The 13,617-nt window shown below is 28.4% G+C and overlaps 1 protein-coding gene across 4 annotated transcripts in view; it reads right to left on the minus strand.

Moving 5' to 3' along the window:
- LOC107457092 (prostatic acid phosphatase) overlaps positions 1 to 5,070 on the minus strand; it is a 48,315-nt gene extending 43,245 nt beyond the window's left edge. Inside the window, exons 1-2 of one of the 4 annotated variants that reach the window (XM_087168130.1) lie at positions 4,738 to 5,052; positions 1,405 to 1,503 (exon numbers count right to left, since the gene is read on the minus strand). In XM_087168130.1, the coding sequence (XP_087024256.1) occupies positions 1,405 to 1,503; positions 4,738 to 4,920 (282 nt within the window). In that variant the 5' untranslated portion in view covers positions 4,921 to 5,052. Of the gene's footprint in view, positions 1 to 1,404; positions 1,504 to 4,737 lie in introns of all 4 variants that reach the window. The other 3 variants (XM_016075153.4, XM_071183244.2, XM_043043179.3) reach the window with 3 other exon arrangements.
- Between the last annotated feature and the right edge of the window lie 8,547 nt (positions 5,071 to 13,617).

Raw genomic sequence — 13,617 nt, forward strand, 5'->3', positions numbered from 1 at the left:
ATCTAAGTCCGTTTTCGATATTTTAAAATATCTATTAAAATATGTAGTAAGAATATTTATGAATAACATAATATCCTTCATTAATTAAAATAAATAAGTAATAAAAATAATCCCGAGTAGCTATTAAAAGTCAAATTATTAATTTTTTTCTCCAATATAAAAACCTTGTTTTATATTTAGCTACTTAACAAAAATTTTGTTGCCATTCATTAGGGAACTAAATATTGGAATATAGTACAAAAAATAAGAGTGTGTTGTACTAAAGTGTGTTAATATATATTAAGGGCATACATCACTAAGAAACATCCTGAATGCATACAATATATATATATATATATATATATATATATATATATATATATATATATATATATATATATATATATATATATATATATATATATATATATATATATATATATATATATATATATATATATATATATATATATATATATATATATATATATATATATATATATATATATATATATATATATATATAAGAAAACACGGGGAAAGTTAAGAAAAACAATAAGTTTCATCTTTTTTTAAGTTTTTTTTTTAATTTTTTTGTTTTTTTTGTATTTTATTTTATTTTCTGTTTTTACGTGTTATTTTTACTTATTGTGTTCTATTTTATTTGTTGTAATTTTTGTAGAAATTTTTTTTGAATGCTCCTCACACTATTGTATTAATATATTTTGCTTTGGCTATATTGATACAATATCAGAAAGCGCACTCTTTTTTGCGGATATAGTCGTGTGGGCTGATGAAAAGATTATATCTTTTATTTTCCGGTTTTTTTAAAAAAATTTGATCCTTTTTATTTATTTTTTATTTTTTTTTAAAAAACCAGTTGTTAGTTAGTTATTTTTAATATTATTTCCCCCCCCCTTTTTTTTTCTTCATATGTCTATAATTTTCCTTTGTTTTAAAGTCTTTTCATTTTCATTTAAAGTCTTTTTCATTTAAAATTGTATTAGTACTCTTCAAACAAATCATCAATTTTGGTTAGTAAATATATTGTTTAACGGTTTTGGACTAAAATTATAAAGAAAAAAATTGCTTTTACTAATAACATTCATTTAAGAAATCATTTCAATACATTCCTACATAATTTTTTTATGTTAGTTTTTTAAAATTATTTGAACAGAAAGAACAAACTAACACTGTCACACTGTCAAATACTGTTTTAAATTTCATTAGTGGTTCTTAAGCAAAACGTTGATTACGATTTCAAAAGATAATTTAAATTATTAGAGTAAAATGGTTCAAGATGGCTTTCATATTGACGTTCATATCAATCATACGAAGCAGAGAAATGATATTATTTATATACCATATTGTGTACACCATATTTTAAATTGAGTAAAACTTACCATGCAATGCTACAAATCTTACCTGGGTTAAACTTTGATATCCTTCTTTCCAAAAACCCTGGGCGTTATAAATATTTGTAGGCCATGAAACATAAGGTGCTCGATGACCATGCCTAACAATCTGCAATGAACACATATGATTAACAATTAAATTTAATGGGCTGTTAAATCTACTTAAGAGTTGAATCTTTTACGATTTACTGTTTTGCCTACACTATAGCAAATTATTGGCAATTAAGATTGTATACAAAATTAAAATTACTCTGAGAAAAAAAGTAAGGTCAAAACTATCAAAATATGGTAAAATTTACCGTGCTTCTGGCTCTATGGGAACACCAGAAAACTCGGTAATTTTTCCCATAGTACTTTGGTAATGATTTTGGTAAAATATGATTTTATAATACGTGATGAAATTTGGTAAATATAACTAAATTTGGTAGTTTTATCATGATTGAGCATGACGTAGAAGCCATTTATTCGATTAAATTTACTTATCGGTTTTATATTTTTTTGTAAATGATGAAAAGAACTATAATTATGAATATCTGAGTATCTGGTAAGCCATTACCATATGAAATGAAAAATCACCAAATGAATGGTTTAAATATCGTATATTTTAGTTTTATTAACCAGAATTGTGGCTCTTTCTCACTAAAAATATCCATACCATAATACAGTACGGTAATTTTCCCGGTATTTTTTTCTCTTTATATAATGTGATAGATTTAGATTCGCTGTTTTGATACTAAAATCATTTAAAATTATGTATTTATGTTAGTCTTAAAACTATAATTTTATTACGATAACAAGTAATAAATATTGTAATTATAATAAATATTTATAATAATAAATATTAATAATGATAATAATATAGTAATAATAAATATTTATTTTATAACTATAATATAGTAATAATAATAATAACATAGTAATAATATTAATATAGTAATTATAATTAATAAATATTTATCTTTGTTGATCCATAATAAATGTCCTTAAACTATGTCATTGTTGTTCTCGAATTATGCGACGTATATACTTGTTTTTTTTTCTGCTCCTTAAAAATTTTAAGATATAATTATTTTTATTTTCCCAATATAACTGTCTAAACTTTCTAATTTGTCTCAGATGTCTTTATTATACAGTAATCTATATATATATTTCTCTTACACGGCACCAAAAAAAAGCCTCATTACAACTTCCCGAATGGCAACGTTAGAAAATTGACCAATGATTGCTGCTAAAAATGTCACATGGCAAATGTCACATGAGGTGGCTCAACATATAGCGCTTTTAAAAACGGAAAAAATAACCAGAGTGAGCATTATCAGGTTGTTCAATTCAGATTCATGCCCTAAAAACATGATAATATTTAATTTAAACTCAATTAGAAATTAATTAATTAATTGAAGTGAGAATGTTTTAAAAGGCCGCTGTTGAATTGATATTTTTCTACTGGGAGCTACCTGAAAGTCTAAAAAACGTCTAAGTGTTTGTATTGAATGCATTGAATTTTTTTATATTTCGCGTTTATTTATGCATTGAATTTTCACGCTTTAAAATGCAGAATATTAGTGAAGCTGCTAGGGCTTTTAAACGTAATGAAACGTGTTCGAAGAGCCCAAGAAAGTGTTGAGGAATGTTATGGAAGACATAGATTGCAGAGATCAAGTGCAATATTAAGTATTGGCAGTAGTCAAGGGGAAGTGCCAAAATCAAAACTCCCCGATTAGGAATGCAGCATGGCGACCTCCACATGGTATTTCTCGGGTAATGCTAGCAGCCATGCATTTTAATTTATTGTATGTAAGACATCCTTATTTTGTTCTAAAATGTTAAGTACTTTATCACAAATGTTAATTAATATAGAAATTGATTTCAATAATGCTGATCACCAAAAAATATTTCATTTGGTGATAAAACAAATTTTTGTGTTCTTGAAAATGAAAGACTTTTTGAGGGTTATTATCTCACAAGGAAAAGTTATGGTTTAAAGTTTATATTTTTAAATAATAATTTTTTTTTTTAAAACTTGCAGAATTTCTAGCATTAACTAATTTATTATATACATTTAGTTGAATTTAGGTGAGTAACTGCAATATTTGATAATTTATTTCGCTAATATGTTTCTCATTTAGCTAACGTTTTGATTTTTTCACCATGTACAATCTAAATAGCTAATCTACTCTTTTAAAAGCCAATAAGAACATTGATAGAATTCTTCTACATAAGTACAATGCTATGTCTTTGATGATAAAATACTATGTCTTTGATGATAATATACTATGTCTTTGTGCTAGAACATTGTGTTCGTTGGCGAGCGAGCGCAGCGAGCCATGGTTCACGGCGTGAACCACATAGGATTGCGTAGCAATTCTCGGGGGTTGGCGAGCGTTAGCTAGCAGGGGGCGGAGCCTCCTAGTAATTGTATAATATACTTGTTTTTATTATTCCCTTAAACCTCAATAATTCTGTGACATTCTTGTTTTCATTACTACCTTGTAACTCTATTCTCCCACGATATTTGGTTCTCGTTTTTATTATCACCTAGTATCTCTATCATCCCATGATATTTTCATGGCATTCTTATTTTCAATAATACCTTGTACCTCTATCGTTCCATGGTATTTCTATAACATTCTCGTTTTTATTATTACCTATTACCTCTATCGTTCTATGATATATTTATGACATTCTTATTTTCATTATTATCTTGAACCTCTATCTTTCCATGGTGTTTGTGTGACATTCTTTTTTTATTATTACTTTATATCTCTATTGTTCCATGATATTTGTATAACATTCTTATTTTTATTATTCCGGCAAAACAATTCAACATACTTGGCCCATAATAATTTTTCAATATACTTTATTATCTCATAATAATTATCTGATATTTGTCTTTAATGTTCCACGAAGGTGTTGAAAAGGGTTAGTTTAACAGAGAGAGGATCATTTTATAAAAGGTACAGGTTAATTTGGAATTATGTTATCCATTTAGTCGATAAGTTATTAGTTTTTTTTTGATCGATTGAATCATTAAACCAATTATTATTAAATCATTCATTAGTTATAAGTAATTATTAGCAAATTATTAATCCTTTGTTAATTTCAATAAATAAATTTTCAACAAGAAAAATTCACAAAAGTCGTTGAATTGAATATGAATTATATCATGGAATGTTTTTGAATATCATGGGATGCATCATGGTAATGTATCTCTTTGAATATCATGGGGAAAATATCATGGAATTTTTTGAATTCAAATACTTGGTAACAGAAAGATTGGAATAAACATTTTACAAACTTATTAAATTAATTATTGCATGAATTGGAACTGAAGATCAGAACTTACCATCTGTAAAAGAACGAGCTCTCTTTTTTTCTCGTTCGTAAACAACATGAATGGCTCCAAATTAAATGGCTTAAATAAATATGGCGTATCTGCAAAGATACTATCGAGGACATTTCTTATACTAATAAGAAAAATTAAAAGCATAAAAAGGAAGAACAATTTTCTCTTTATCCGTCTCATCATCAATTCGACGATTACACGTGTTATATAGAGTACACATTTTGATGAGAATACACGCACATATTTCAGGAAATATAAAACTCCGATTTAGATGATCAGAAACTATAAAATGGATAGATCACGTAATAAGCCACCGAAAATTGTTTCAATTCACATGTAATAATATTTCGCCTTCGTTCGTTATGTTTGTTCAGACACATACAGTCATTACTTTTGGGATAACTCAAAAATAACTTAATGCGTCAAGAAAATGTAGGTTTATATTTTTCAATACAAGTTTTAATAAACACTTCTGTTTACGATTTTGATGAAAATCTGTATATATATATGTTATTAAATCATGTTAGGATTAAAAACCTTACGTGTACAATAGAATTTCAGTTTTTGAAATGAAAACATCGAGATAAATGTGTAACTGAATACTGTTAGTGCCAAAAACTAAAAGTTTTACATACCGATACTGAGAGAAAAGTATGCTCAAAACTACCAGAATATGTTAACATTTACTGTATTTGTAGCTCTATGGGAACACCAAAAAGCTTTTGCATTTAGGCAGCGATTTTTGGCAAAACTAACAATAAAATATGGTTTTGTTACCATCCTGATTAGTAGTGAATGTGGTAATTTTCTCATGATACCATACAGCATGGTATAATTTACTTTTCAGTTGCTGTTGTTGTTTTTTTTATTTTACCAAATGTGGGGTAATAAGAACTATAATTCTGAAAACTAGAATTTCCGATTAATTATTACCATACGAATGGAAAAATTACCAAATGAATGGCTTAAATGTCACAGATTTTCATTGAGAAATTTCATGTTTTTACTGAGTTAAGGATATTTTTGAAAACTGCAATAGCGCAAATAAAATATCAAATATCCAGATACTTTAAATAAATAATTTTTGTGTACTGTATTCTTGTTTAAAATTCGATTCACGCGGTAGATAATTTTCTACTGTTAAGACTAGTTCATATTTCTCTTTTTAATGACGCGAATGCACAGAAATTAGGTACTTTCAACTCGAAAAGAAGTTAAGGAATTATGTCTAATCATGTGATTTAAATCTGATTTAATTGGATGCCCGTAAGCAACGCCACGTGTGTGTGTCGAACTGGATTGGCTTTTGAATCGGTAAATACCACGATTTAAAAACGAAGATGTCACTTGCAGGTATCCAAAATACTTTTCCTGTACCCAATTGAATATACTGATTAAAAGAATATTCAAGGAAAATAAAAATTATGTATAGTAATAAATAAGTTTGTACATCAAGAAATACTTCGTAAATAAAGATTATAGTAAGAAAATAAAGATTTTTTATTTTCTTTAAAAGTAAAATAAAAGAAAAAAATATTTTGAAAGTATACATCAAGTTAATACAAATCTTTTTTGCAAAATTTTACACAAAGAAAATGATGAATTTCTTTTGACGTTTCGTTCGTAAATATTTCAAAGGCAAATACTTGATTAAATATTAATATACACAATTTGGGCATTATAATTCACTTTTAAATTTTAGTACAAATAAAATGAGCTTAATTTAATTAAATTATATTTGACAATCATAATGTTAACTTTTGCAGTATATAACTATTAATTAAATATTTACTTTTCAGAAGGCAAGTAATATCTAATGCAGCAAAAAGCGAAAAATATATATATATATATATATATATATATATATATATATATATATATATATATATATATATATATATATATATATATATATATATATATATATATATATATATATATATATATATATATATATATATATATATATATATATATATATATATATATATATATATAAAAATAAGTATTATTAGAAAATCTCTAGAACACTGAGATTCCATAAACGTTTCTAGTAACGTTACTGCATTAATTATACTGTGTGTACTAGTGGTTCTAATAAGCCTCATATCAAGGTTATGGCCAACTTTAACGATATTAGGGTTTATCACATTAAAAATATTCTATCAGTGTAGCTTGAAATAAGTTGCCCTTTTTCAGTTAAATTACCCGTTTTGGGTTATTCTTTTTCGATTAAGTTTCTCTTTTTTGATTAAATTACCTTTTTCTCGGTTAAGTAACACGTTTTCAATTCAATTACCCTTATTTAAAAAAAAAAACATTTTTTTTTATTAAATTACCCTTTTTTGGTTACGTTACTCTTTTACGCTTAAATTATTCTTTTTCGCTTAAGTTACTCGTTTTCGATTAAGTTACTCTTTTTTCGGTATCGTAATACGCATTAAATCATTTCTCTAACTCAACAAATCAAGTTAAAAAAATTTTGTCAGTGTGACATTAGGTCACAGCCTAATTTTCTAATTATCCTGTTTTTTTAATCAAAATACTAATTCTTTCGACTTAATTTATAATTTTGTAATACATTTTTTATTTCATCATCTTTCTTTAGCCCCTTAAGCGGTAGCGCAATTTGGACAGTCTCCCCCTAAAATTCCCCACCAGCTCCTTGCAGAACCCCTTTTTTTCTAGAACATTCCACCCTTTTTCGTTTCTGAGAATTCGCACTGGTTGTCGGCATCTTTCATCTCCGCGTGTATGTTGTGTTTCTCAACCGTAACTGTTAACGTATAATCAATTTTTCGTCTCAACTCGTAATTTTTAGATAATTTAACTTTAACTTGCACAACATGTACTACAACTTCAACCATTAAGTTTTTGTCTCTTATAAAAAGAGCGCGCGAAAGATGACGATTGCATTCGAAATTCGAGAGTATCATACTCCACGTCGCGCTGTTGCGTGTTTTATTTTTTTGATATCCGGTCCTCGTTAGGAGGTGAGTTTACAAAGAAAATCTCCAACAATCTGTGGTTACCTTCTAGGAAATCCAGATGAATAAGTCACTAATAAAACAGTTACTTCAAACTAAAAACTCTTTATTTTGAGGATCCATATTTAACGGCAAAAATAGTGTCCAACACACAGTCTCTGGTGGAGAAGTGGGTGAAGGGTAATAAATTCAGGAACACGGAAATTTTGGATGAAACTGACTTAGACGAGATCAAATTCAGATTGCATGTTGACGATCATTCTCCTCCATCTTAGAGATCAATTTTATCCATTCATCAAGAAGTGAGAACCGGAAGCCAAGGTGTTAGCAGCAATACCGACAGTTGAAACACACTCCCGGATTTGGGATTCTTGATAAGAAAGCATCCATCGCAAACAGTTTTCTCAAAATTGAAGATAACGTTTATGTTTTTATGAATAAGATTTTTATGATCTGCTATCAAAAATTCGGAAATTTTATTGGAAGGCATATTGAAGCTACTATATTAGCAAAAAGGCAGTCAGTGGAATTTTTATATGGCCGAAGAAAAGGTTCATCTCATAAATGAGAAACTACACAAAAAAAATGGCGAAGGAGACGCCATCCTCACCTCCTAACGAGGACCGGATATCAAAAAAATAAAACACGCAACAGCGCGACGTGGAGTATGATACTCTCGAATTTCGAATGCAATCGTCATCTTTCGCGCGCTCTTTTTATAAGAGACAAAAACTTAATGGTTGAAGTTGTAGTACATGTTGTGCAAGTTAAAGTTAAATTATCTAAAAATTACGAGTTGAGACGAAAAATTGATTATACGTTAACAGTTACGGTTGAGAAACACAACATACACGCGGAGATGAAAGATGCCGACAACCAGTGCGAATTCTCAGAAACGAAAAAGGGTGGAATGTTCTAGAAAAAAAGGGGTTCTGCAAGGAGCTGGTGGGGAATTTTAGGGGGAGACTGTCCAAATTGCGCTACCGCTTAAGGGGCTAAAGAAAGATGATGAAATAAAAAATGTATTACAAAATTATAAATTAAGTCGAAAGAATTAGTATTTTGATTAAAAAAACAGGATAATTAGAAAATTAGGCTGTGACCTAATGTCACAGTCAGTTTGTCACCCAAATTTATTTATTTCCAAACAAATCATTTTCTTTAGTTTTGCCCTATAAAACAGAAAAGACAACACAAAAACAATTGATGTTGGTTTTTCAAATTGTTTGTTTTGCGCGTGACGTTTTTTATTTTTCAGAAGAGGCCAAAAACTTTACTCTTAAATAACTGAATAAAAAATTCTGTCGATCCGTACGTATAAACACACGCAAAGACCTGCTGCTGCCGAACTTTCCCTCCATTTCGTCAATTTGAGAGAACAATTTCGTTCGGAAATTGAATTCGTGATTTCAGTACGCGGTGAGCCTATGCCGTCTGTCGCAACCCATTTGATGCAAGGCGAGGACCATCAACTATAATAGAAAGCATTCAAAGTCTATTAAGGTATTGAGGAGGGCCGGGATTTTTAGAAATCGTAATTTAAACTTTCACAAAAAGTGGACATTAATTTACACCTTTATTATGTTGATTATATTTAATAGAAAATACTTCAAAACACGACGCCGAAAACGTCCAGATAAAAAATTTAGAAAGATTAAAAAAAATGCAACCATTCTGTATATAGGTTGTAGTGCTTAAATTATTTGTGAAATTTCTTCGAAGTTCTGTATTTGGCCCATTTTTTTCGCTATTTTTATGCCAATGCAAAAAGGAAATATTAGCGAGGGATTTTTTAGATTATTACTTATCGCACAAGTTTATTTTCAGTAAATGTTATTGCATTTTTTTAATTTAAATGACTATTAAAAGAAAGAGAGCATTTTAAATTATTGGATCAAAGTAGCCCTACGCAGGAGTTACTTTGGCTACATTTCTTTATCAAAGAGTCTTAGTTTATGGCTATCTGGGAAGTTTTTCTGATCGTCAAATGATTAAGTCAAAAAATTGTTTTTAAAGGGCTTAATTATCAATCCGTTTTATTAAGATTAGCTCTCTCATTTCATCATCTGTACTGTTATAAATTTAATGATATCTTTAAATCATTTATAAATTTTCAGGATGATTCTTTTTCTCTAATAATTATTATATTTTATCCCTCAAAATATATATTTTTAAATTCTTACAGGTTAATTGTAAAATAACCTGTACTTAGGTTACAGGTTTACTTACAGGTTAATTGTAAAATAACCTGTAAACTTAGCCAATATATGACCCCGTGGAGAGCATACCTTTTGAGTGAACGTAATAAAATTTTGTGCAACGATATTATGATCTATGTGATCAAGAATGTTTTTATAATCGATTACGCAGCTTTAGCGGTTACAGTTCCAGAGACAAAATTTCTAAAGTTTCAACTGTCAATGCCCTTTTTTCTATTGAAGCCTAATCCTTATAGTAAAAAGTAAATAGATTTGTAAAGATATTATTAAGGGATGAAAATTGGGAGGCTAGGTGACCTAGCAAAGTCCTTTGTCAAACGTCGCGACTAACGAGAAGTGAATGTGATAAAATGTGTTGGAAAGAAATTACGGACGTGTCGGATACGTGAGGACGGACGATTAAAAATTTTGAAAAACACGAAATTCGTTCATTGCATTTTTTTTCTCTGTTTTTTAACGGTTTTTATCACACACTTTACTGGTTTGTTTGGTAGCGAGAACTCTGACAAAGGCTTAGCGTCGCAATTTCTTCGGGTAAAAATATCGTGCCAACTCTATTTAAATTCTTGCTGTAAGAATTACTCTTAGAAAAAAAAATGGTGTTGTTATTTGAAAATCTTGAAAGAATGAGCCTAACCAAAATTTGGTAAATTACTATTTTTTTTACAACTGATAAAGTTAAATTTAGATCTGGTAAATTTCATTGTCAAAATGGGTTAAAAAGTCTCGGAAACTACGTTTCACGCAATAATTTGTAAAAAATAAATTATTAAATTTTCAAACTAAACAAATGAAATAAAAAATTAATGTAGCATTATTTCGTCATATATCAGATAATAGTATTTTCATTCATTTTTATTTTTCTAGTACGAATTGCAAAGCTAAAGCTGAGAATGCTTGCTCATAGGACGCAATCCGTGGAAATGTTGATCTTGGAATTTTGTTGGAATTTTAATTTATTATAATTGTTTTGAGTACAGCGCCAGATTATGGTATCCAAGTTTATAAGTGATCGAGTGAATACTTGTTAGTGAAGCAGTGATTTGAAATATTATTGAAAAAGGGGAATTTTCATTAATATATAAATTAATACATAAATTTTTTTCAAACACTGTAAAATGTACAGGGTACAATGTAGTACAATGTATAGTAAAAGTACCCTAAAGGTAACTTTTTACTATATATTTATGTATCGAAATTCAAATATACAGTTTTTTTAAAATTCGATTTCTCAGGAACTATTTAATCAATTTCGATCAAATTTTGTTTTCGCCATGCAAAATTAAATACTTTAAAATGATAAAAAATTGTATGCCTCACTGTTCATAAATTTTTGGCTATTATTAAATAAAATAATAAAAATTTATAAATATTTACTGAAATTTAATTTTTTCATAGAAATATCTTTGGATAAAAAAACTTTATAATTGTGCTCAAAGATTTTTCCTTTTACTTAAAAAAGTTCTCGCGAGATATGGTGAAATACGCAAAAAGTAAAATTAGCTTGAACCGTTCTCCTGATCAAACTATGGGAACCATATTTCCCAGATTGCGACAACTCCCTATATTTTTGGACTCAGAAATCCGAATCCTTTAAAAAAAAAGGTTTATGTTTCTTTAGAGAAAGTGCGTTTTTGTGTCTCATTTCGTAACTTAAAATATCTTCTGCACTAATTAATTGGCATATTCGAGGGCAGTTTCTCGATGATTGAGTCCTAGAACGTGAAGAACGTGAGAACGTGAAGAAAAGTTATTTTGGGTGCTCCATTTTTTCACTGCACATTTAAAAAATAAAGAATTCTTTTTATTTTGATGGAGCTCCATATTTTCAAATATTAAGAATTATTACTGTTTATCATGTTTGATTCTCCAATAGAATATGGAATAATTGGACAAATGGATAAAAATAATTTCTTACAATGATTGATGACCAGCATATTTCTTTAAGCACTATTTCCGACCACCAGCGGATCCTTTTTCAACAAGTGCTAATCATCATCTTCAGGATTATTCAAAATTTTTCAAAATTACTTCAATATAGTAAAAATCTTGGAGGTTTTTTTTTTGTTATTTGTATCAAAATTGCTCTTATTAAAAGCCCCTTTGAAAAATATAAAAGTATGGCTCATTATAAATTTTCTCTAAATACACTTTTATTTCATTTTTGAAAAAAAGGAGATCATTAATTATTTAAATTTAATTTAAAATTGAAAAGAGGAGATCATTAAAGTGATCATAACAGAAAACATTGTATATGAAATGAAACGAGTATAGAACACCTTGCATTCGTGTTCCTTGTAAGACAAGCCTGCTGATCAAAGGTCAGGCAAAATCATAGCCTCAATTTCATTTCCTAGAAAAATAACCCAATCTCTAAATATAAATCATTCCTAAATTCAAAAATGGAAAAAAAATAATAACTCGAAATACAACATTACTTTAAAAATAAAATTTAAAAGAGGAAAGAAGAAAAAAAATGTAACTTCCAAATCTTTGAATGTGTTGTTCCGGGGATACGAAATTTCCTAAAGGAAACACTATTTCGCCATAAAATAGATTTCTACCATCGGTCTCTATTCCTTTACCGTTCACTTTGAAGTAACCTTCATTCCGCAACGGTAACCTCAAGTCAGTGTTGCCGAAGCGGAATTTATAAAATCGGTTGAAAATTCGAAACGGAAACTAAGTATAGGGCCATGGCCAATAAAATATACTCCTCTCAGATCGAAACGGAACACCACTCGATGACTCGATATGATTGTTTGATTCGCTTGCATTCCTTCAAATTTCCTTTCAGAGGTTTTCTTCTTCTTTTTGTGTTTTAAAGTGAGTGCTTTGTGGAGAAGCTATTGGAAATTTTTAGAAACGCCACCTAAAGTGCATCGTGGCTGCCTACAACGGCGCTTTACCAACCACTGTTCGATTTTGGAATCTTCGCTTCGGTAACTACATTGTGTTCTATCGAATTTATTCTTCTTCTTTTTTTCATTCGATTTATTTTCACGTACGAAAGCCCAATTCTCTTTTACTTTATATCATTGGTATTAAATATTTAATATCTCATCTGTAATACTGACTTAGTTTAAAAATAGTTCTCTTTTTAAAAAGTGACTGACGAGAAAAAAAAACACTTTTGACGACACTTTTGATGTCGCATGACTTTAAGTCATTTTAATTACTGAAATAAAATTCCAAATAGCATTTTTATGCATTCAAATTTATTTACTTTATATTTTTAGCAAACTCACTTTACTTAATATTAGTTATATATTTACTTCGCATTAGTAGTAATTCTATCGAATTCCTTCTTCTTCTTTTCATTCGATTTATTTTCGCGAACGAACGTCCAATTCTCTTTAGATACTTTATATCATTGGTATTAAATATTTAATATCTCATCTGTAATACTGGCTTAATTTTAAAGAGAAAAAATTTAAAACAGTGACTGACGAGAAAAAAAAAACTTGAACTTTTGAAGTCGCCTGATTTTTAAGTAATTTCAATTACTGAAATAAAATTCCAAATAACATTTTTAAGCATTCAAATTTATTTACTTTACATTTTTAGTAAATGCAAATACTAATTTTTTTGTATCTTCTTGTAAATATATAGAAATTAGTAACTTTAAAACAAAGCCTACCTAATACCTTTTAAATACGTCAGATACAACTAAG

The sequence above is a fragment of the Parasteatoda tepidariorum genome, chromosome 7 (genome assembly GCF_982258835.1).
Source record: "Parasteatoda tepidariorum strain Cologne lab strain chromosome 7, Ptep-v5.0, whole genome shotgun sequence".
Classification (NCBI taxonomy): domain Eukaryota; kingdom Metazoa; phylum Arthropoda; class Arachnida; order Araneae; family Theridiidae; genus Parasteatoda; species Parasteatoda tepidariorum.